This window comes from Chrysochloris asiatica, unplaced genomic scaffold (assembly GCF_000296735.1).
Source record: "Chrysochloris asiatica unplaced genomic scaffold, ChrAsi1.0 scaffold00207, whole genome shotgun sequence".
Taxonomy (NCBI): domain Eukaryota; kingdom Metazoa; phylum Chordata; class Mammalia; order Afrosoricida; family Chrysochloridae; genus Chrysochloris; species Chrysochloris asiatica.
Genome location: NW_006408725.1, coordinates 815,476 through 840,316, shown reverse-complemented (window position 1 = coordinate 840,316; position 24,841 = coordinate 815,476). Strand labels below are relative to the sequence as shown.

Sequence of the window (24,841 nt, the reverse complement as noted above, 5' to 3'; positions counted from 1 at the left end):
GCCTGGAAATAATGAACCAAAAATGCACAAAGTAAAGTGTAGCGGAAATCATGTCTTCTAGTTCCATTTAAGATCTTAATTCCTTAAGTTCAAGATTAGGACGGCTGCCTCCAAACAAATTCATATACACATATATAAAGTTGGAGTTTTCGTTGACCATTCATTTATACAAACCTGATAGGATGGTAAAGCTATTAAAAGAAAATGCAACCTTTGAATGACTTGTAGAAGGAGATTTATCTTGGTCGTGGAGGGAATTGTCTCTTTGTGTTTGATACTCACTGAGTGGGTGGAGGGCCAGAGAAAATGAGGGAGCTCTCCAGTGAGATGGATTGATACAGTGTCAGCAACAATGGGCTCAAACTTAACAGTTGTGAGGATGGTGCAAGACTGGGCAGTGTTTCTATCTATTGTGTGTATGGTCGCTATGAGCTGGCAGCAACTCACAAGACCTAACAACAACAGACTGCATCTAATAGTGTGTTCAGTTTTGGAGTCCACAAATCAAGAGAGTCATACACATCTGTGTATGAATCCAGAGCAGGGAGGCCAAGTTAGTGAAAGATCTGGAAACCACATAGTGAAGAATGATCAGGAACTGGGGAGATAGAATCTGGAAGAGGGAAGACAGGTAGCTTTCTGAAGTCTGTCAAATGGAAGAGAGATTAGGATTACTTGGTGCCACTTGAGAAAGCAGACCTAGGATTAGTGGGTATGGGAAGAGCAGTCAGGCCCACTAGAAGGGAGCCCTTCAAATGCATTTAGGAGTGCTGGTGAAGGGAGGTGCTGCCTCGTATCTGTATCCTTCCCGTGGCCACACGTGTTTGGATGAAGATGCCAGGACACCAGGAAGGGTTCAGGGATGGTTTTGCTGCCGTGTGTAGGCAGTTTGGGCACCAGGGTACTTGCTGTCTGTCAATGGGAAGCAATCTTTCTGGTATCTTCTGTTTGTGAGAAACTAGAGCAGGGAGAGAAAGTGATCTGTGGGATTTTTTTGGCTGACTAAAGTAGACTAAACGTTTTGGAGAAACATTAGTCTGTAGGATTTAGTGTTTAAATGTGCCACCCTTGAGGTTTAGACAAAATATAACTTTAGCCAAGCTCTGGAGTCAGCTTTCTGTGAGCAGGAATTGCACCTTATAGAAAATAGTGGTTGTGGACCAAGTCCTTACACTGTGCCTCCACTTACCCATTTGTGAAGAGTTCTTGGAACTTCGTCCTCTCTTCCCATGTCAGATGAGAGCAGTGATGATGTCTCAGTGTAAAATGCACTTGATTAAACCCTGCTCAGGGAACTCAGAGTAGTTCTACAATAATCTGATACCAAAAGCTTTAATGTGTTTCTGAGTCACCTAGGGGTAGGTTAAGATACAGATTCAGAGATACGGTGAGAGATTCCACAGCTCTTAAGAGGTTCCCAAGTGATGCTGCTGCTGCTCGTTCAGGGCCCACACTGCCTAGTAAGGGTCACAAAGTAGCAGTCCATAAAGTGATGCCCGTGGGGGGATTTATGACAGCATCCCCTGCCACCTCTCAGTTTGCCTGTTGAAAGTGCAAACTACAAGGCTGTAGCTCCAGTCTCTGGAATCAGAATCTCTATTGATGGTGCCGAACTGACACTCTAGGCAATTCTTAAGCACACTAAAGGTTTTGAACAACTAGTCTTAGGAAAAGGAGTAAGATGATCTAGATGGGAGGAACAAATTGTTCACTGGAAGACAATGTCCCACACAGAAAATAGTCTATTGTGTGAAGCCAGGGTAGGGAAGACTAGCTGAGTGTTACTACCTGATCAGTTTTGGGGTCCTCTGGGGAAAGATGTTGATCTGATCTGATGATTCTTTCCCTGTTTTTTTCCTTGTTTCCCCAGTTGCCCAGCATGCTCTACCCACCCTACGTCGAGGCGCGCTGACCATGAGCCTCAACTCCTCCCTCGGCCACAGGAAGGAGCTAAGTAACCTCACTGCAGTGGATGGCGGTGAAGGGAGTGTCCTTGTCACCGAGTTCATCGCCATCATTGTCATCACCATTTTCGTCTGTCTGGGCAACCTAGTTGTCGTGGTCACCTTGTACAAGAAGTCCTACCTCCTCACCCTTAGCAACAAGTTCGTCTTCAGCCTGACCCTGTCTAACTTCCTGCTGTCTGTGCTGGTGCTGCCTTTCGTGGTGACAAGCTCCATTCGGAGGGAATGGATCTTTGGTGTGGTCTGGTGCAACTTCTCCGCCCTTCTCTATCTGCTCATCAGCTCAGCCAGCATGCTCACCCTCGGGGTCATTGCTATCGACCGGTAAGTGTGCTGTAAATGTAGAGCATCAGTGACTCAAAACAACATTTTATTAAATGAGCTTAATTGGTTTAAAGATGACTTTATGAGATAGTTTCGATTCTAGGCTTATAAGTTGTTTCTGGGCAATAGATTCAAAGGTCTACTCCAGTATCAGTATATCTAGTAAATCTGGTTTTCATTAAGCATTTGAAGTTCTGTGTAACAGATTTCCTCCTTTTGATCAAGATCCATCTATTGGGTCCTTGATAGAAATGTTCAGTATTTGTAGCTGGGTAGCATATATTTCTTCTGGAAATAGTTCATGGAATATTTTTTAGTTTACACACATTAAACTTTTTAAAAAATAGGCTGATTGCTGATATAAGAAGCCCAATGTGACTCTGTAGGACAAGCACTGGACTACAAGGTTGGTGGTTCAAACCCACCATCCACTCCTTGGAAACCCTATACAGGGTTACTATGAGTCAGAACCTACTCAATGGCACTTAACAACAACCAGTGGTGCAGTGCTTGCCTGCTAACAGAAAGGTCGACAGTTTGAACCTACTTGTTCTCTGTGAGAGAAAGATGTGACAGTCTGCTTCCATGAAGATGACAGCATGGAAGCCCAGTGGATGGCTCTCTGTCCTGTAGGGTTATTGTGCCCTGGAATCGGCTCGATGGCAGTGAGTTTTATGGCACAGATAGTTTTGTGACTTGCTTTTTTCATTTAATAAGTGATCTTGGGCAGTTTGTCTCATCTGCAGATATTCTTCAAGAACATCATTTTTAATGGTTATGTGGTATTCCTATGGGTATACTATAATTTATTTTTATGGTTCTGTATTATTAGATCTTTAGGTAGTTTCAGACAGCCGCCTCTTAACAATTAGCACCTGGAGGAACATTTCTGCTTGTTGATTTGCTGTGTTTTCAGTAGATCTAAAGCACTTTCAAGACTCTTGAAACAGAAGAGGCAAACAACCCTTTAGAGGGTTGTGCAGATTTTTATCCCACCACTCATTTTCATATCCTATCAAGATTGATTACATAACATTTAAAAAAATGTTGCAAGTTTGTTGGCAGTGGGGAGGAATGGGATGCCATTGCTTTAAAAACATCTTTTCATTTTTTAAAGACTGATCGCTGTGACCTGGGCTCTTGGTGTGTGCAGTGTGGAGACAACCCAGGAGTTGGGGGATGACTAGCCCTTCAATGCCTCACACAACACTGTAGATGGACCTTCAGTACATCGTGCCTGCTGTCTGCAGTGGAGGCTGTACATTGCTTGTTTGAATCTGGGGTCTAGATAAGCCAGAGTGAGAGTTTTCACCAGCAAGCATGGCGAATCCTCAAATCATACCATTAACATGCATCGTCTTGGCAGGATTTACCTCCCTCAGTGCCTTATTCCTTCACACTGGGAGATTTGTTGGATGTCTGCACTATACAAGGCCCTGTGCTGACTCCTTGGGGTGGCAGGATACGAGCATGAACAGGACAGAGAGCCTGCTACCAAGCACTTACAGCTTAGCAGCAGAGGCTGACAAGTGAGTGCTGACAGGGAAACAAAGCAGAGATGACAGCATAGACAGCCATTCCAAGCACTGCTTCAGGGAGAAGGTAACATTTGAGCTAGCTCCTAAGAAGTGAGTAGGATTGGGATTGTACATGGATGGAAGATGGGGGACGGACCTTTTTGGCTGAAGGAACAGCCTCCTTTCATTCATTTAGTAAATAGTTGTTGAACATTGAATGTATGCATGGCACCATGGTTGGAGTGGGGAGCACAACACTGAAAAAGACGAATAAACATGCTTAGAAATTCAGTGTAGAGGAGATAGACATTCGATCAAATGAATTTGGACCAAATGATACATATGTGTGATGTGAGCATGTATAAAAATCTGTGGGAACACAGAGGAAGGAGCATGGCTGAGTGTGGGGAATAACATGGGATGTTGCTGAAGGACACAAAATGATGGACTATGAGAAGATGTTGCATGTGTACAGGTCAGCACAAATCAGACCACGGGAGCATCAGTCTAGGCCCCAGCAGTAACAGAGCCTGCCTCTCTCTGGTGCCAAGTCATGAAGGCGTGGTTTTCTTTGGTAAAAGGAGCCCTTGTGGTGTGGTGATTAAGCACTTGGTTGCAGTGATTTGAACCCGCCAGTGGTTCCATGAAAGAAATGCCCTTGCAATCAGCTCCCATAAAGATTTCAGCCAAGGAAACCCTATAGAGCAGTTGTACTGTGTCCTGTAAGTTTGCCATGAGTCAGAATTGACTCAGCGGCAAGCAATAAAAACAACATCACAAACAAAATAAAGTGGATTCACAGTGCATTTTACAGGTTTTTTAAAAAATACATAAAACCAAAAAATAGCCCATTGCCATCAATTTGAATTCCAACTCAGAGTGACTCCCTAGAACAAAGTAAAGCTGTCCCCATAACCTTTCCGGTGCTGTAATATTTATAGAAGCAGACTTCCATATCTCCTGTGGAGTGACAGGTAAGGTCAAACCACTGACCTTTTGGTTAGCGGCCAAGTTCTTAACCACTGTGACATCCGGTCCCCTTTAGCAATACACAGAATACTATAAAATTTGGTGTGTTGAGGTATTTTAATGTCAGGTGCAGTTTAGTTTTGGTTATTGGCTATTTGTGTGCCTAAAAACACAAATTGACTGGACTAATTTGGTCATGTTCATATAAATGATATTTATTTGACCAGATGTTTTTGTATAAGGATCCTTCCCTTTCTTCTTTACTTTTAGGGAATTAGGTTTTTTTCATTTGTTTTTCTTTTAAGTGTAAACTGAGAGATAATTTACATGGGAGAATATCGGCTTTACACCATCGTTTCATTCCAATGATTACAGTATTCTCCGTGCATCATCATTCAACAGTATTTGCTTCCATTACCTCTGTTTTTCTTTCTGTCTTTCATTTTTGGGGGTGGGATGGGAAGATGTACATAAAAACACTCAGGAATATATAATAATTTAAACAACCAAATGGAACATTCTGCAAGCCTACCTTCTGGCAGTTACCAACAACAATTATAAAAGAAGAGATTGCAGGTATTGTTAAAAAACTTCCAACAAAAAAGGCCTAGGACCAAATGGCTACACTGGAGAATTCTACCAAACTTTGAGAGAAAAGTTGACACCAATCCTACTCAATTTCATCAAAAACATAGGTGAGGAAGAACACTACTAAACTTTTTGTATGAAGTCAGTATAATCCTGATACCTAATTCAGGCAAAGACATCACAAAAAGAGAATTAGAGACCAGTATCCCTTATGAAAATGTATATATACATTTTCAATAAAATTCTAGTCAACAGACTTCAACAATATATTTTAAAAAATCATGCTATGATCAAATGGGATTCATACCATCATTTCACATATAGTTTAGCATTAAAAAATCAATGTAATCCACCACATAAAACCAAGGGTAAGAATCATATGCTAATATAAGCATTTGATAAAATTCAACAGCCTTTCCTGATAAAACTCGAGCAAAATAGGAATAGAAGAAAAATTTCTCTCAACATCATCATCTTAGGTTGGGTTCTCTAGAGAAGCAAAACAGCAAACATTGTATATGTGTATACATTAACAGAGAACTTCCAGAGGTTCAAGCTGGATTCAGAAGAGGCTGTGGAATGAGAGATACCATTGCTGATATCCAGTGGATCTTGGCTGAAAGCAGAGAATATCAGAAAGATGTTTACCTGTGCTTTATTGACTACGCAAAGGCTTTCGAGTGTGTGGATCATGACAAGCTATGGACAACATTGCAAAGTATGAGTATTCCAGAACACTTAATTGTACTTCTGAGAAATCTGTACCTGTACCAAGAAGCAGTTGTTTGAACAGAGCATGGGAACACTGAATGTTTTAAAATTGGGAAAGGTGTGCAACAAGGTTGTGTTCTTTCACCATACTTATTCAACCTGTATGCTGAGCATTAATACGAGAAGCTGGGTTCTATGAAGAAAAACATGGCGTCAGGATTGGAGGAAGGAAGACTCATTAACAACCTGCGATATGCAGATGATACAACCTTGCTTGCTGAAAGTGAAGAGGACTTGAAACATTTACTGATGAAGATCAAAGAACACAGCCTTCGGTATGGATTGCATCTCAATGTCAAGAAAACAAAAATCCTCACCACTGGACCAATAAACAACATTCTTATTAACGGAGAAAAGATTGAAGTTGTCAAGGACTTCATTCTTCTTGGATCAACTATCAACGTTCACTGAAGCAGCAGTCAAGAGATCAGACGACATATTGCATTGGGCAAATCTGCTGCACAGGAACTTTTTAAAGTGTTGAAGAGCAAGAATGTCAGCTTGAGGACTAAGGTGCGCCTGCCCCAAGCCATGGTATTTTCAATAGCCTCATATGGATGTGAAAGCTGGACAGTGAATAAGGAAGATTGTAGAAGAATTGATGCCTTTGAATTGTGGTGTTGGAGGAGAATACTAAAAGTGTCATGGACTGCCAAAAGAACCAATAGATCTATTTTAGAAGAGGTGTAGCCAGAGTGCTCTTTGGAGGCCAAGATGGCTAAACTTCGTCTCTCATACTTTGGACATATTGTCAGGAGGGAACAGTTGCTAGAGAAGGGTGTCATGCTGGGTAAGATGGAGGGTCAGAGAGAGGAAGACCCCCAACGAGATGGATCAGCCAGGTGGCATCATTGATGGCATCAAGTGTGGCAGCGGTAGTGAGGTTGGCCCAGGATCGGACATTGTTTCGTTCTGCTGTGCATATCCTTATGTCTTGATTATCTATTGTGTTCCACTGATTTATATAAATCAGTGGAACACAATAGATAATCAAGAAACAAGCTCCCACTTAAAAGGTCAATTGATTTTGGTCAAATATGCCAAGGCAATTCAATAGAGAAAGAACAGTCTTCAACAAAATTAGATAGCTGCATGCAAAAAAAATTTAATATTCAAACCTTCTCACCATGTGCAAAAATGAATGCAAAGTGGATCACAGACCATAATGTAAAACCTAAAATTATAAAACTAGTAGAAATAAGCAGGAGGAAAATTTTAGTGACCTTGGAACTCATCTTCCAGCACCTTCAGACAACGTTCCACTGCTATTCATGAGATTTTCAGTGGTTAAACATTCAGAAGTAGTCCGCCTCTCCTTCCTAGTGTGCATTAGTCTGGAAGCTCCACAGAAACCTGTCCACCATGGTGACTCTTCCAGCATCAAAGCAACATGCGAGCCACCACAGTATGACAAACTGACAGATGAGTGGTGATTTTGTTTTTTCAGAGTACTCTGTTAATGCATAGGAACCTAATATATATATTGTTGTTGTCAGGTGTCATCGAGTCGGAACCGACTCATAGCGACCCCACGCACAGCAGAACCACATATGTAAGTCTTGAAATCAGATAATCTGAGTTTGCCAACTTTGTTCTTTTTGGCTATTATAGATCTTTTGGCTTTCTACATAGGTTCTAGAACCAGTTTATAAATTTCCAATGAAAAAGTAGGCTAGGATTTTTATTGGGCTTTATTGGATTTGTATATCAATCAGGATAATTGACATATTAATAATCTTGAGTCTTTCATTCCATGAACACAATAATTGTCTCCATTACTTAGGTCTTCTTTCTCTCATCAGTGCTTTGTTGATCAGACTAGTTTATCTTGTCCAGCATCTCCTGGCTGCTCTGTGCTGTCTCCTCTCCTGTTTTTACTCTTTTTAGCTCAGTTTAGATCATTGCTATTGAAGTCTTAAAGTTCAGATTATTTCTTCAGCTGTGTCTAGTTTTCTAAAGAATTTTTTTTCTGGTATATATAATTGTTGTTATGTGCCGTGGAGTCGGTTCCGACTCAAAACGATCCTGTACAGTGTTTCTGAGGCTGGAAATCTGTACGGGAGCAGAAACTCTTGTCTTTCTCTTGCGGAACAGCTGGTAGTTTTGAACTAATGACCGTGAGATTTAGCAGCCCGACTCGTAACCACTATGCTACCAGAGCTCACATATGTATACACACACATACATACATACAGTTCTAGTATTCCCATTTGGCTCTTTTGTATCTATCTCTCTGTTAACATTTCATATTAAATATGCTAACAGATTAATCAAAGCTGTTTGAACATGATATTTAAAAAACCTAGTCTGATAATTTTACCATCTGTATCATCTCTGAATCTCGTTCCATTGATTGCTTTACCTCCTGATAATGGGCTGTGTTTTCTTGTGCATTTTGTAATTTTTTGTTTAATGCCAATCACTCCTGATACTGGCCTGTATTTTCTTGTACATGTTACAATTTTTTGTTTAATGCCAGTCATCGTGTGTGAAACAGAAGAAATTGAAGTTGATTGTTTACAACTGAAAATGTGCACACTTCTGTTGGATCATCAGCTTGAGAACTGCATCAGTGTTGGCAAGAGTTCATCTGGGTTTGGATTATATTGTTGCTATTGTTACCGTCCCACCACTGTGTGTCAGTTTGTGGTACTGTGGGGGCATGTGTGCTGCTGTGATACTGGAAACTATGCCGCCAGTATTTTAAATACCAGCAAGTCTCCCATGGTAGACAGTTTTAGTGGCGTTTTCAGGCTAAGACAGACGAGGAAGAAAGATAGGTGGACTGTTTAGTCATTGGAAGTCTTATAAATAGCAATGGAACATTGTCAGATATAGTGCAAGAAGATGATGTCATTATGAATAGTACCAGAATATTGTTAGATATAATGCTAGAAGATGAGCCCCTCAGATTGGAAAGCACTCAAAATACATCTGGGGAAGAGCTGCCTCCTCAAAAAAGTTGACTGTGATGATGTGAATGGATAAACCTTTTGGTACCTTCATTTGCTAATGGGGCACAACTCAAAAAAAATAGAAGCAGCTGCAAGCGTCCATTGATAATCGGAACATGGAATGTATAAAGTATGAGTTTAGGAAACTTGGAAGTTATCAGAAATGAAACGGAATGCATAAAGATCAATATCCTAGGCATTCGTGAGCTGAAATGGACTGGTATTGTCCATCTTGAATCTGACAATTGTATGGTTTACTATGTGGAAGATGTCAAATTCAAGAGGAAGGGTGTAGCATTCATCATCAAAAAGAACATTTTATGATCTATCTTTAAGTGCCATGCTATCTGTGATAAGATAATAAATATATGCTTACAAAGAAGACCAGTTAATACCATTATTATTCAAATTTATGCACCAATCACTAAAGTAAGCTGTGGGTTAATGCGCTGGACTGCAAGGTCCATTTGAACTGCAAGGTTGGTAATTCAAGCTCACTAGCCGCTCCTTGGAAACCCTGTACAGGGTTGCTATGAGTTGGAACCAACTTGATGGCACTTAACAACAACAACCGTTAATAAGTCTGCAACCTGGTCAACTATAGATTAGCCTTGAAACTGCTGGAGTTCCAGGTCTATTTAAAACATTTTGCATAGTTTTATTCCACACTGTGATGGGTGAAACTGATTCTGACAGTGGTATTTTGGTAGACTTAGACAGCTGGAACTTTGGAATAGTTCGCCATGTGAAGAGGACCATTAATTACCTTTAGGAGATTACTCGATGTTTAAGTTAATGTGTTCACCTTGAGATAGTTGTAGTTGGCTTACATGTTTTGTTGTTGATTTGAGTAGAGCTCTAGATCTGGGCAGCCCCAGACCTATAAGATCCTTAACTAAGGGACCTATAAGATCCTTAACTCAGTTTCTAACTGAAGAGATGCTCTGTGAGCATTTTCTCAGTCAACATGTGACCGATCTGGCATGTGGCCTCGTCCTTGAGCTAGCTGCTGGTGTCTCAGGAAGGTCACGGTAGAAGAGCCGGGTTCTGAGGTGATGTGTGAGGGGCACTAACCAATTGCCATTGAGTCCATTCCAACTCCTATAGATCTTGTAGGACAGAATAGAACTGCCCCATAGGGTTTCCAGAGCTATAACCTTCCTGGAAATCATCCTCCTGCAGTGGATTCAATCGGCCAGCCTTTTGTGTTAGCCACTGTGTCACAGTCATTTCATTCACCCTCCCTGGTACCAGGCAGCATCTGTGCAGCCACCACTCCCTTCCTCACACTGCCCTTGTGGGGACAGCCTAGTCTTGCTTTCTTTTTTTTCAGCCTAGTCTTTCAAACAGCGTTTCCCATGGATAAAATGTCTGAGTTGGGCAGGTGGGTTTTGTTTTAATGACAGAAGTCTACAGCCTCCCACCTGTTTCAGTTAAGGGGTCAGTTCTTAGCCAGGTCTGCAAGGCTCTGCATGCCCTGGGTCCTACCTCCCTGTTTGTATGTTTCTACTCTGCCTTGCACTGCACCAAACCAAAACCAAACTGATTGCTGTTGAATCATTTCCAACTCATGACAACCCCATGCGTGTCATAGTAGAACTGTGCTCCAATGAGCCAGGGTTTTCAGTGGCCGATTTTTTGCAAGTCATCTGCAGGTCTTTCTTTTGGGGTTCCTCTAGGGGTCTTGAAATGATAACCTCTTGTACCACCGAGGAGACCTTGTACTCCACACTCCTGTCCTAGTGAGCTACATGCAACTTCCCCACTCAGCCTGTGCTGGCTTCCTCTCCATGGCTTACCAGTGCTTGCTCGATACCACAGCTGGTCCTGTGTGTGACTGTCTCCTTCCTGAAGCCTGCTTTTACCCTCTAGTTTGGATCATTTTCCAGGCATGCCTCCTTCATAACCCAGCTCAGTGATTCCAAGCCACCGCCTGATCTATGGACTCTGGAACAAGATGGTTTGCGAGGAATCACTAGGCATGTGTTAAGGACAGTAGAGTCAGATTGCTTGGCTTTATATTTTGTTTCTTCTACATATCTGGGGCAGGCAGATTCCTTAACTTTTCTGGTCTTTAGTGTCCTCACCTGTAAAATGAAGATGCTACTGGTGTGCTATGGAGTCAGTTAGTTCTGACTCTTTGATGATAATGGTACCCACCCATAAAGATGTAAGGATTAAATATAGCCTTTACCACTCCAGATAGAGGAGCTCTGGTAGCATAGTGGCATCAGGCTGCTAATCTCATGGTCATCAGTTTGAAACTACCCGCGGTTCCATAGAGAAAGATGAGGCTTTCTGCTCCCATAAAGATTTACAGCCTTGGAAACCCTATAAACAGGGTTGCTATGAGTTGGAACTGACTCCGTGGCACACCACCACCACCACCATCCAGACGCTCACATTCTGCATATGTCTCTGTCTTCCCCGATGTCTTCTTATCTGCTATCTGTGTCTTCTCCTATGTCTTCTTATCTTCTTATCTTCTTATGTACTTAATACAGTGCTTGACACATAGCATGCCCTCGTCAACTGAGTGATGCCCACAGTCTTTGGACATCATTCTAGTTTTTATTCATCACTCTGAAAACTGGTCTAAATGTAGTAATATCTCAATAGCAGAACTGACTTGGCCTGGTGCTTGACCTTCTAGACTAGCCACACCCTGCATGTGAACGTACTCTGGTTGGGCAGTTGGAAGGAGGGCTGCCTGAGCTGTGCTCTTTTTGGCATCTAGCTCTTGACTGATGAAGAGTCCTACAGAACCATGTGTGTGAATGGTCTGGGAGAGTTGGGAGGAGGTGTTGCTTTTGAAAGGACTCAACCATGGTTGGGTTGAATAAGAGAAATGCAGCACAGATTCACCAGGAAAGGCAGTGGGTAACATCCCTGCTGTGTTCTGTCTCCCTTTTGACTCCTCTCTCTCCTCCGTTTCTCCAGCTACTATGCTGTTCTCTACCCCATGGTGTACCCCATGAAGATCACAGGGAACCGGGCAGTGATGGCCCTTGTCTATATCTGGCTTCACTCCCTCATCGGCTGCCTGCCCCCCTTATTTGGTTGGTCCTCAGTGGAGTTTGACGAGTTCAAGTGGATGTGTGTGGCTGCGTGGCACCGGGAGCCTGGCTACACAGCTTTCTGGCAGATCTGGTGTGCCCTCTTCCCCTTCCTGGTCATGCTGGTATGCTATGGCTTCATCTTCCGTGTGGCCAGGGTCAAGGCACGCAAGGTGCACTGTGGTACTGTGGTCTCCGTGGAGGAAGACACCCAGAGGAACGGGAGGAAAAACTCCAGCACCTCCACCTCCTCCTCGGGCAGCAGGAGGAACGCCTTTCAGGGTGTGGTCTACTCAGCCAACCAGTGCAAAGCCCTCATTACCATCCTGGTGGTCATCGGCGCCTTCATGGTCACCTGGGGCCCCTACATGGTTGTCATCTCTTCTGAGGCCCTCTGGGGGAAGAACTATGTCTCCCCGACCCTGGAGACCTGGGCCACATGGCTGTCCTTCACCAGCGCCATCTGTCACCCCCTGATCTATGGACTCTGGAACAAGACAGTTCGCAAGGAACTACTGGGCATGTGCTTTGGGGACCGATATTACCGGGAACCATTTGTGCAACGACAGAGGACATCTAGGCTCTTCAGCATTTCCAACAGGATCACAGGTAACTTGGGAACTGATCCAGGAAAGGGGTAGCCATCCACATCCGAGGCAGGTGCAGCGTATATCCCCATCAGCTGCTCTGGCAGCATGAAGGTCCAAAGCCTAGATTTGGGAAAGGAATATTTCAGGGTGTCCACTGTGGTTCCCAAGTGACTCTCCAAACACCATCAGCTCCAGGTCATGCTGAGGAGGAGGCCACTGTAGCTTACTGAAGTGCATCCCAAAGAATTTGGGGACACCATAGTTCAGAAATTCATTTATTTACCCTACCATGGTACACTGGCTTCAGGCCTCTAGTTATTGCTATACTATAGATCCGGGGTGGGGAACATCTGGCCCGCAGGCTGTATATGGCCCGTGAAATCATTTGGTTGGGCCCTGCCAAGGCAAACACAGTTCCAGCCATCATAATAGGGGGTTATTAAGTAAATATTTGACCAAATATAGCAGGCTAATTTTTAAGTTGATAATTTTGTATGGTCTGTGAATGATATTATAAGTTTTGGTGGAAAAAAGGTTCCCCACCCCTGCTCTTAATAAAAGAATCTAAAGTATTATTAGACCTGGCTGCCTTCTCCTCTTGACAAGTCCTTTGCTTTCCACATGTCCTCTTTTCAGCACTCTTTCACCTTCCCATGCCTCAGATCCTCAATGAAGGTGTGTCCCTCATCCCCAGTCATACTCGACTTGGGCCTTTCCTCACAGCTCAGAGGTTTCCTCAGGTTGTCCCTGGTGACTAAGGGTGTGTCATTGCCACCCACTGTCCATTGTGGCAGGTGGCTCTTCCATTTGACAGCTGATTCGGTGTTAACAGGTTTCTGGAGACAATCCTTTGATGAGACCCAGAAGTGCTTTCATCACCAGCTAGTTTTATTTTAACTTATTTTGAAATCATTCTGAACTTACTGAAGAGTTGAATATATATACCAGACAGAGTTTAGTCAGAGAGGCTCCCTCAGTGTGTTCTCATCTTCTATGACCTTGACACTTCAGTCAAGTATTTTGTAGGATGCGCCTCAGTTTGAGTTCCCTGCTGTTTTCTCCAGGTTAGAACAGGATTGCGCATTTTTGGTAAGAGCACCATAGCTTCTTAGTGCATCCTACCAGGGGCTTTGTAATGTCAGTGTATCTTATTCTTAGTAATGTTAACTTTGGTTTCTTGGTTAAGGTGGTGACCACAAAGTCATTCTTTTTCTCATTGTAACTAACAATTATTTGAGGGAAAAATATTTTCAGCCTATGCAGATACCCTCTTTCACCGTCACCTTTTCATCCATGGAGCACACATTGGTGGATCTCGACTACAGCAGTTATTTGTTATTGTTAAGTACTGTTGAGTCAGTTTCGACCCACAGCGACCCTGTCTTGGGTTTCCAAGGAACAGCTGGTGGGTTTGAACTGCCAACCTTGTGGTTTGCAGTCCAGTGCCGATCCTACAGCATCATACCAGGAGTCCGAACACTTAGTACTGTTTGGTTTTAATGGTGAAGTAGCTTGATTTTAGGGGGGCCAAGTTTCAGGGAGATTTGTCAGGCCATTGAAAGGGAGATGTTGAAAGCACTTATTAGATCATATTCCTTGAAAGAGCCAGTTCTGACCTTAGTTCTGATCTGTTAACAGATAGCTCTGAGGGAGTCATCAAACCTCTCAAGTTGATTGTTCTCTTTGTGAAATAGAGAGGTCTTCAACCTCTTTCCTTTGAAGGAGCTGGAAAGGAATAAATAACTCCTGTTGTTCTGGCATGGGGTGGTGGCTCAGCGTTAGAATTCTCACCTTCCATGTGGGAGGCCCAGAGCAGACTGGCCATTGCTCTCTACAGCCACCACCCACATGCTGTTGAGCTTTGCGTTTTGCTAAGATGCTGAACAGGTATCAGTGGAGCTTCCAGACCAAGATGGCTGTCTACTTCTGAAAATAAGGCGATGAAAACCCTCCACGTCAGGATGGACCAATCTGTAAGTGATCCTGTGAATGACTCAGGGCCAGGCAGCATTTTGTTTCCCTGAGCAAAGGCCAGTGCCATTGTAGCTAACAACAACAGTTCCTATGACTGTTCAATGGTAGTGAAGACATACAGTAATTAAAAAAGAGAACATCTCTAATTTATTTTATGAACTGATGGAGAATTAGAGAAGAAGGAAGCCTGGAATTGTTTTATTTGTTGTTATTGTTTATTTTTTTAACCCTCAGAGAACACAGTCTTCTTGTAGTCTTGTATTTTAACTGCTGGAATGCCCACCCTTGTCTCCTCACCCCACCCAACCCCCCACAACAACTTGCAAACCTGTATTTTCCAAGTGTCACTGTGAGTTTCTTCAGTGTTGGGCTTGTTTCCACCGGTGAATTTATTTGCTCAGATTTTATAAAATCACGTATCTTCCAGGTAAAAGAATAATAGACATTTTCATTTCAGTGAAGTTAAGAATGAGGAAGGCAAAAAAATGAGGAAAGAGAAAGGGAGGAGGAGGGTGTAGATAGAACAAAAAGAAACATCTGCTTTCTGGACCAAGATTTCCCATGTAAGTCACTTTTGATTATCCTAGAAAGAGCTTATGAGGCTGTGAGTACAGGTGGAAAAATACCAGTTGTGGTTTGCGTTGGAAGTCCAAGGACACTGGTAGTCTCCATATGTAGGGAAAGATGGCCTTGTGGAATGCTCTTAGGTGGAAGAGCTTGTGGGATGATGGGTTTTGAGCTGTTGGCCTTCCCCAGGATTGGGACCTGGGGGGTCCTTGTTGACCTGATCCCTGAGAAGGGCAGCATCATCTGCAGAATCTTAGAAACTAAGCAGAATGCAAAGCATACCCAGGTTCTCTCAGACATCACCAATCAGACCCTGGTCTAATAGCTTCTGTGTGCATCACTGGATCTGCAGCACATACCTAAACCCTAATCTACTTCTCCTACCCATTGGCCTGCTTCCAGGACCCTCCCTCATCCTCAGAGAGCACCCTTGCTCTGAGTGTTAATGAGTACAAGGTAATAAGATGGCAGGATCCATTCCAAAGCCAACAAGAAATGACTTGGAGGTTCTTAGTTTTCTTCTTCTCCATTTGTATGTGCATCTGGGAAACTTCAACCAAAGAAATCAGTAACTGGAGTTCTAACCTCTTATAAACAGTGCTTATGAGCAAAGACAGAGTAGAATTCCACAAATACCTGGAGCTTCCTAGCAGAGTCTGGGATATCAGGAATCTCATAAACAGCCTGTCATGTTTGTTTCATACATAGCAGATTTCCACCATAATCAAAGTATTTTGTTTTTCTCATTCTGTTAGCCACAAATTGAAGAAATAGAAAAGCTCAGGTTTTCCCTGTGGGGCCAGCTGCCAGAGAGCTACCAAAATAGCTTCTGCTTGTGAGGTCTCATTAGCAGGTTCCCGCTGGGAGCACTTGGCTACCTGGAAGTTGACTGGCAGAGTGAACTTATGGTAGCAGGTCAGCCTGGCAGTGGGCATTGACTTCTAGAGCTAAAGGGTGAGCTAAAGTTGGTCTTAGGATCCCAAACCACAAATCCAAAGCTGACAGGTGATTGATTCTAGGCTGTCAGAGCAAAAGTTGGGGCTTTCAGGAGAAAGAGCAATGAACTCCTCCTGCAGGTCTTCCACCCGCACACCCAGAACCTCACCCCAGACAGGATTGGGAAGTCCAGGCAGCACTCCCACCTCAGACCTAAAGGTGGCTCATTCTCCCCTGGGCATGGTGCGCAGCTCTCCTGGCATCATCCGGGAAGGACACTGATGCAGATTTCCTGAAAGGAAAATGCTTTGCTGCAGGTCTTTGTTTGAGAGCTGGGGCTGGAGGGAAGGAAGAGCTAGCTGGGGCCTTTGAATTTTCCTGCCTTGCTCCCCTCCTGCTGGCACTCAGAGATCATTGGGTTACTTCAGAGTGCCTACTTCACCTCAGCATCTTGCTCACGCTCTTTTAGCCTCTGACAGGCACGGCCCAGGCTTTGAGGGAGGCACAAACCTGGCCCCTGGGGCCTATCCATTTTTTTTTTTTTTTTTTGTACAAGAGTTCAGATTGAGCCCAGCTTAGTAGCTATTTTGTATTGTCATGAAAATTCGCAGGGTGACCGCTGCCACTCTCGGTGGTAAACTGGATAAACACAGAAGTGAGAGATGCCACCCGATCCCCATTTCCAGGCCTTTGAGTTGAACCACACTGGCCTGGCTCGACTGTTCTTCCCACTGATGCGAGACTGGGACTGGTTCCTGGCTTTCACTGAAGCCTCAGAGGCAGTGTCCAAACCCTCTGTGGCTGTCCAAACCCTCTGTGGCTGTAGTCATTCCAGCTGGTGGTGGATGGCCCCTCACAGGCTCCACTCCCCAACCTGGCTTCCCTCTGAGACCATGACCCTGGAGGGGTGTAGAGGCGATGGTCCTGGGGCAGGGGAGATGTTTGGAGTCCTCTCTGGTCTGCACCTGTGACATCAAACCTCCAGTAAAGGGGCAGGCTCTCTATAAAAGTGGAATTCCAAATTTAAAGGACCTTGTAGGAGAAGCCTGCAGTGACTATCATCCTCCCCAGCTCTGGGAAAGAAAACAGAGTATATATGCTCTATCACCTTGTACCCTGAAAAGAATCAGGATAAAATTAAAGCATGGTGTCTTCTTCCCTCTGTGAGAGAATGCAGGGCTATATAGGTCAGTAAATCTTGGAGGCAGTAGCTCTTCCTTGTGAGATCTGAGGCGTTTCGATTTTTTGTGCGGTGTTTTTAATTTCACAGAGCTCTTGTTATCTCCACATTCTTTTCCTTATAGCTTCCAGCTCCTTTTCATGGATGCATTATCTTTTCAAGTTTCAGAGAATACCAAATTATATATATTTTTTTTCCCTTCTTTTTTTCCCTGTTTTGTTAAGCCTCTGAACGTCTCCTCTCAGAAATGTTTTTATTCTCCTTTAGTTTTTTCCCTCTATCTCTGTCTTTCGCGTTAGAGCCTTTTCTTAAATTACTAATAATTCTTGGCTGGTCTTCATCATTCATAACGAGGGACTGGAGAGCCTTTGGGCCCTGGGTGGTTGTGGGGCAGGGAGACTTGGTATCACAAGGTGTCTGGTTGGACCGTTTCACCCAGTTCTTCCCTAGTCTCCTGTCCAGGTTGGGTGGGATAATGGGATTCGGGTCCCCTTGTTAAATTTCCTTCTGTTTTCCTGGTATCCCTGCCTCCAGCTGTGTCTGGTGTTCCCAAGTCCAGAGCCCTATCTCTCTATAGTCACCCCCTGCTCTGCTGCATCCCAGAGCTGGAGGTGGCCAACCACTTCTGTTAGAGCCTTTCAACCAAGCTCCACCTGCCTGCAGAGACTCCTGATGAGAATTAGACTGCTTCCAAACCTCTGATCATCCTAGGTTCTCTTCCCTTGGTCAGATTATTATACCCAACCATCTATTTCTTTCCAGCTTCCAAAAATTCTTTCCTTTTGGGAGTCTTGATGTGGCTCTGTAAGTTGATGTGCTGGACTTCAAAATCAGTTTGAACCACAAGGTCAGTTCAAGCTCACCAGCCTCTCTTTGGAAGCGCTATACAGGGTCACTATGGGTTGGAACCGACTCAACAGCACTTAACAACAAGAAGTCACTTAAGAAAAAAAATCTCTTCTGTCATTCTAGTAGGATTCCAGGAGGTAAACATGGGCATTCAGTCCTCCACGTTGAACTGGAAGATCTCCTCACGACTGCTTACCTCAGATTTTCTTCTCCCATGATCAACACTATTATACGGGGACACAGTGACACTGTAAACACCCTGAGACAGGGGCAGAGCAGGGGCAGGTGGAGAAAGAGCAGCTGAGGGCTTCCTACTCCTCAGTAGTCTGAGAGCACGCTTTATGTGGGGAATGTAGAGGGCAGGAGGGATGGCACTGTGGCGAGACACAAGAGAGAGGGGAGGGCCCTGGGCTCCCGTCAAGATGTGGAGGACTCACTGCCGACCTTGCCTTTCAGACCTGGGCCTATCTCCACATCTCTCGGCGCTCATGGCCGGTGGACAGCCCCTGGGCCACAGCAGCAGCACCGGGGACACTGGCTTCAGCTGCTCTCAGGACTCAGGTAACCCTAATGCCTTCCAAGCTTCCCACCTGTGGTGTTTCCCTGAGTCAGACATCACAGTGTGGATGGAAGGAGCAAATCTAACCTGCACTCTGCTTTTTCTGCCCTTACTTTACTCCTCTATAAAATGGGATCACAGTTACTGTTTATTGGTTTGTTTTCTGTTGGGAGGTTGAATTTAAATAAAAGTCTGTGTCAAGTTGACTTGCTGAATGAATGTGGAGTGTGGCTGTGAGGACAGTAACAGGCTCTTGAAGTGACTTCTATGAGTTGTGTTATTTTAGGAAACATTGCTTAATCCTAGTTAGAACTTTCTAGTTTCCATATTTGTAAAATAATCCCTATGTCAAAGAGTTGTTTTGAAAATCAAAAGGAATAGTGAATGTCCATCACATACCTCAGTGCCCAGCATAGTGGAAGCCCCTCCTGACCTTGCCAGATGTTTTTGCCAGCCTCATTGTATGGTCTACTGCCTTCCTGTGCGAAAGTCAGTCTTTCCTGAAGAAAAACATCTCCTCTACAAATCTTCCATCACTATGCCTTTATTTACTCCCCAAAAGGTCCTGCAAACCTAGGGTCACTCTTCTTTCTTCAAACAGTTGCTTTGGGATACCCAAGCCCATCCCTGGCCATTCTTGGGGAGCCGTGAGTCAACGTCCTGTCCTCACCAAGGATATCATCGGGAACCTCTCGGGGCATTGGGAGAGGCTGGGAGTGTGGCTCGCTCGCTTCATCAGATACACAGCTCCTATTGCTGAAGACGAGCAGTTACCCATTTGGACTGGCGTTTGTGTGGATGCACTGGAGAGGGATGGGAACTTTTTAACCTCAATAAACTGCTCTAAGAGTGCTGAGAGCTCTAAAGGGGGAAGCTGGAGCCCTGTAGGAAGGCATGGCAGGGAGTTGTAAGTTACATAGGGTGCAGGGCTTATTAGAAAGACCTATCTAAAGAAGTGAGGTGAGCCTGAAGAATATGTAGGAGGGAGCCAGGCAAAGGAGCCAGTGATTAAAACACTCAGTTATTAACCAGATAAGGTTGATGGTTCCAATCCACCAGACACTTTATGGGAGATAGGTGAGGCTGTCTGTTTCTGCAAAGATTACAGCCTGGGAAACCCTATGGGGCAGTTCTCCCCTATAGGGCTGCTATGAGTTGGAACTGACTCAATGGCAGTGGGACGTCTAGCCAGGCTAAAGGAGTAAGGATAGATACTGGTGTAGGCAGAAAAAGGAGCCTAGGCTTTGGGGTCCCACTGACCTCAGTGCTAGTTTTAGCTCCACCATTTATTAGCTATGTTCTTTTTAGCAGTGACTTCACTGATTTAGCTCCTGCTATGTGCTAGGCACTGTGTTCAATTGTGAAATGTCTCTGCTCATAAGATCCTCACAACAATTCTGTGAGGTCGACTGAATGACAATTCTTGTTTTACAGCTGTGGAAAGACTGAGAAATTAAGCAACCTGGTACTGCAGGCTAATGTGCTGGATTGCAAAGTCGGTTTGAACCGCAAGATCAGCAGTTCAAGCTTACTAGCCGCTCCTTGGAAACCCTATACAGGGTTGCTGAGTCGGAACCAACTCTATGGCAGTTAACAACAACACCATCAGTGATCCTAGTTCTGTCTGACTCTAGAACCCATGTGCTTTACCACTGTATTCTAACACTTCCCAAAGCAATGCTCCTGTAGGCAAAGCCAATAGCTACTTTGCCAGGAGATTCTGAAACAACATATGAAGCAGTCTGAGCTTCCCAGTTGTCCTTATTTTCTGGTGTAGGATAAGCACTGCACCACAAGGTCAGTTTGAACTGCAAGGTCAGTGGTTCAAACTCACCAGCCACTCTTCAGCAACCTATTCAGGGTTGCTATGAATCGGAACTGACTTGACTATACTTTATAACAACAAGGTCTTGATGGATTGAATGTTGGAGATTAAGGTGGAGCAAGGCTGGTTGCAGATGTTCCATCCCCCTGACTGGCCAGTGCATTATTGAGCAATGAATGAGTCTTGTCTCAGCCCTTCACCCTGCCCCTGCCCTCTCTTTCCCCTGGATGCTCCCGCTGCCTGCTCTTCCCAGTTCCCTTAATAGGACTTCCTGACTCTCTGCCTTTGTTTAACCACTTTTTTTCTTTTTTTTGGGAAATACTCCCTTCTTTGTTAATCTCCATAGGATTTTACATTTTCAAGTTTTCAGTGTTTATTTAGCATAAAATTATTTAAACTATAGTGATAGAAATTGAACTGGAAAAAAAGTTGCTTTAGATACAAAGATTCCTTTTTACAGAGCCCTGTCCTCCCACTGGGGAGTCCCTGAATGGCACACATTGTTTAAGCTCAGCTGCTAACCAAAAGGATGAAGGTTCTGAGTTCACCCAGAGCACCTTGGAAGAAAGGCCTGGTGTCCACTTCTGAAAAACCAGCCAGTGATAACTCTATGGAGCATAGTTCTGCTCTGAGATCCAGGGGTCATCATGGGTCAGAATTGACTTGATAGCTGCTTTTTTTGTTGTTGTTGTCCTCTGGTGTGGTGCTGCGGGTTAATGTGCTGGACTGCAAAGTTGAATTGCAGTGTAAGCGGTTCAAGCTCACCAGCCACTCCTTGTACACCCTATACAGAATTGATATGAGTCAGAACCGACTTGACAGCACTTAACAACAACAACATGGAGACCAGGACTGTTAATCACAAGGTTGGCAGTTCAAACCCATCAGTCTCGCAGGAGAAAGATGAGGCTTTGTGTTCCCATAAAGATTTACAGTTTCTGAAACCCTATACAGGGTTACTATGAGTTGGAATCAACTCAGCGGCAGCAGGTTTGGATTTTATGGATGAGCCCTGGTGACGATGTGGGTTAGGTGTTGGGCTATGGTGGTTCAAACCTACCAGCTGCTCCATGGGAGAAAGATGAGGCTGTCTGGTCCTGTAAAGATTTACAGTCTAAGAAACCCTATAGAGGGTCATTATCAGTCAGAACCGACTCTATGGCAGTGAGTTTTGGCTCGGGTGTTTTATTAACCTCTTCCCCCGAGTCTGGCAGAATTCACACTTCTGTGTTGTTTTCCCTTTGGCACACAGCCCCCTGCTTTGGAAAAGACGACTGTTTTGTGTGTGTACCACAGCCTCCCTGAAAAGGGACAGGCTGTTTCCTGGGCAAATATGGCAGGGCAGTTAACTCCACCAGGTGATGGGTTTTAACAAATGGGAGAGTGGATTGCCAGCAGTGTTGAGACACGGGAGGAGGAGAGGAGCAGATTGGAGAAGGGGAGTAGGATTTGGTGTTGCGGGTGATGGGTGCACAGTCTGCATTTCATTTCAGGGACAGATGTGATGCTGCTCGAAGACTACACGTCTGATGACAACCCACCCTCACACTGTACTTGCCCACCCAAGCGAAGGAGCTCAGTGACATTTGAGGATGAAGTGGATCAAATCAAAGGTTGGTTTCTGTGACTGGCTGCTTCAGGAAACAAGGAGAAAGACTCTTAGGAAAATCCCTTGACCCAACCATGCCCCTACCCGGAACCCTCCCTGGTTTCCGCACCCCAGCTCTCCGTGCAGATGGCATCCAGCACCTTCTGTTGAACTCCACAAAGACACACACACTCTACCAGCCAGCCTCCTGATTCACATCTGCTCCCTCAGCAAGTTGCAGTCTGGGTAAAACCTTGCTGGAGCACTCCATAGTTTCTTAGCTTGGAACTTAAACTTGATCTTTCCTTTTTGGGTAATGTGCGGTTATAGATTTGAATGTGGCTTTTCTGAGCCTCACTTTCCTCATGTGGAGGATGGAAATAATGGCCCAGAGGGTGCATCTCCTGTTCTGTAGGTCAAGGCTGCCATCTTGATTGTCTGTTGCTTCTGTTACTGGTGAGGACATGTGGGTCCTGTGAGAGTGATGATGGGTTCGCCTCTTGTCCAGTCCCTACATTTTTCTACCTTATCCTTCTCCTCTCTGGAACTTGGGGTCTAGTTTCCCATCCACACATGATGATTAAGGAGAAAAACCAAGGAGGAGCCATCCAGGCTGCCTATGGACGTAAGACTTTCATTTCCCCTGAATCCTGACCAGCATGCCTTGGCTGTGGATGTGATGGAGTCCCAGGACTTCCAGATGGAGGTGCTGAAATATAGAAATAGATCCAGGCCCTCTTTATAGGTTCATCATTGATCACACATTGTGTTCCACCCACTCCCTGAGCTCAGAGCCAATTGAGAAGCAGTCATAGAAGTCAGCTGTGAAGTGGTCTTGGACTAGAGCGTACACACCCAGCCACATGGGTTTTTAATAATATGTTACCCCCATATAGGAATCCTGGTGTGGCGCTGTGGGTTAATGCGCTGGACTGCAAAGTTGGTTTGAACAGCAAGGTTGGCACTTCAGCTTCACCAGGTGCTCCTCTGAAACCCTACACATGGTTGCTGTGGGTCGGAACTCATTCCATGGCACTTAACAGCAGTAACAACCACCACCGCACCCATATAAGCAAAATGAATTGCCTGCTTCCCAGTCTCCCAGCCCACACTGGGCCAGGTTTGCCCCTTCATGACTACTGTAAGGTACCAGTATCTGACCCAGCACCCTCACTGCAGGCGGAATGGAGAGCCAGGTGCCTATCTGCTGTGAGGTAGAGTGAGTGAGCAGGAAGCCAGAGAGGCTCGATGTGCCCCCATCATGCTTTCCTTCATAGAGCATGGGCGTGGAAGTTACCTGCTCTCCAGAAAAGTGTAAGTAGTGGGGGATACATTGTTTCCACCAAAAAAATGTCCAGAGAAAAATAGGCTGTGGACTTAATAATAATAGGCCACTGGGTAGCTTGTTCTCTCCTCTTCATTTAAGTTGTCCGTCTTGGAGTGGGCGTGATTTAACGATTTCAGTAGCCCTATGACGTAAGAGGTGAGTTAGGATTCCTATTTACCACAGGTGTGGACACTGAGGCTAGATTAGTTTCTCTAATAGTTCCTGGTAGTATGTAGGGATCCAAGGACTTTAGCGTAGGGGATCCGATCTCACAGCACATGGTCTCGTCTCCATTCCCGGGACAGTCACTGGTCCTCACTTCTTGGCCAACCTTTTGTTTTTCTTGCCTTCTTTCTCAGAAGCTGCCAAGAACTCTATTCTTCATGTGAAAGCTGAAGTGCACAAGTCCTTGGACAGTTATGCCGCCAGCTTGGCCAAAGCCATTGAGGCTGAAGCCAAAATCAACTTGTTTGGGGAGGAGGCTTTGCCAGGGGTCTTGTTCGCAGCACGGACTGTCCCAGGTGCTGGCTTTGGGGGCCGCCGAGGCAGCAGAACTCTGGCAAGCACAAGCCAGAGGCTCCAGTTGCAGAGCATCGAAGAGGGGAATGTTCTAGCTGCAGAACAGAGATGAAGGCCTCTGGGTGGACTGGGGCCAGTGCTGGAGATGTTCTGTGGAGGGATTCCCATTGCTGCTGGTGCCAGACTTCACAAGAGCATGTCAGCGCGGACCGTGGGCTGTGTGCCATTGTGGAGAAGGAACAGTATCTGGTATGCAGCCACCAGCAGAAGGACTGGAAGCTGTCTGGAGTCGGTGACTTAAGCGTTTGCTGTCACATGCAGGCTTTTGCTAGATCCTGTGCTGGGATCAAAGGAACAGACGGGTGTGGTCTGGACTTTGTGGGAGGTAGGGCCTGAAGAGAGGCTAGGGACCATGGACTTGGAAGGGGACCACTGTGTGGATCATTTCATCTTCACAGCTTGCATCCTGGGGTCCAGCCACACATGGAGGCTCATTTCAGTGTGCTGTGGAGACCACACGTCTTCCTGACAAATCAAGAGTTTCACATCCAGACACAGTGGTCCCCAGAGAGAGCACACAGAAGCAAGGCATGCTAGGTGGAGTTCCCACACCTCGTCTCCTGGTTCCCACCTTGCCTTGGAGTGACCTGCTGGTGCTAGTCGAGGCAGCTGGCAGGCCACAAGGGCAAAGGCACCAGGCCCCAGGCTGCTGCGGCTGAGCACGGGGCCCAGCCCACCCATCTCCCTACAGATAGACATTTTGGTATTTCAAAAGGAGAAACCA

General features: G+C 45.0%; 1 protein-coding gene across 1 annotated transcript; it reads left to right on the top strand.

Moving 5' to 3' along the window:
• The first annotated feature begins 1,873 nt into the window (after positions 1–1,873).
• Positions 1,874–24,335, top strand: GPR161 (G protein-coupled receptor 161). Its single transcript, XM_006872624.1, has 5 exons — positions 1,874–2,288; positions 12,028–12,752; positions 18,696–18,800; positions 22,117–22,236; positions 23,898–24,335. Exons 1-5 carry the CDS (start codon positions 1,915–1,917, stop codon positions 24,167–24,169), a joined length of 1,596 nt encoding a protein of 531 aa, XP_006872686.1. The 5' UTR covers positions 1,874–1,914; the 3' UTR covers positions 24,170–24,335.
• Positions 24,336–24,841: the final 506 nt, after the last annotated feature.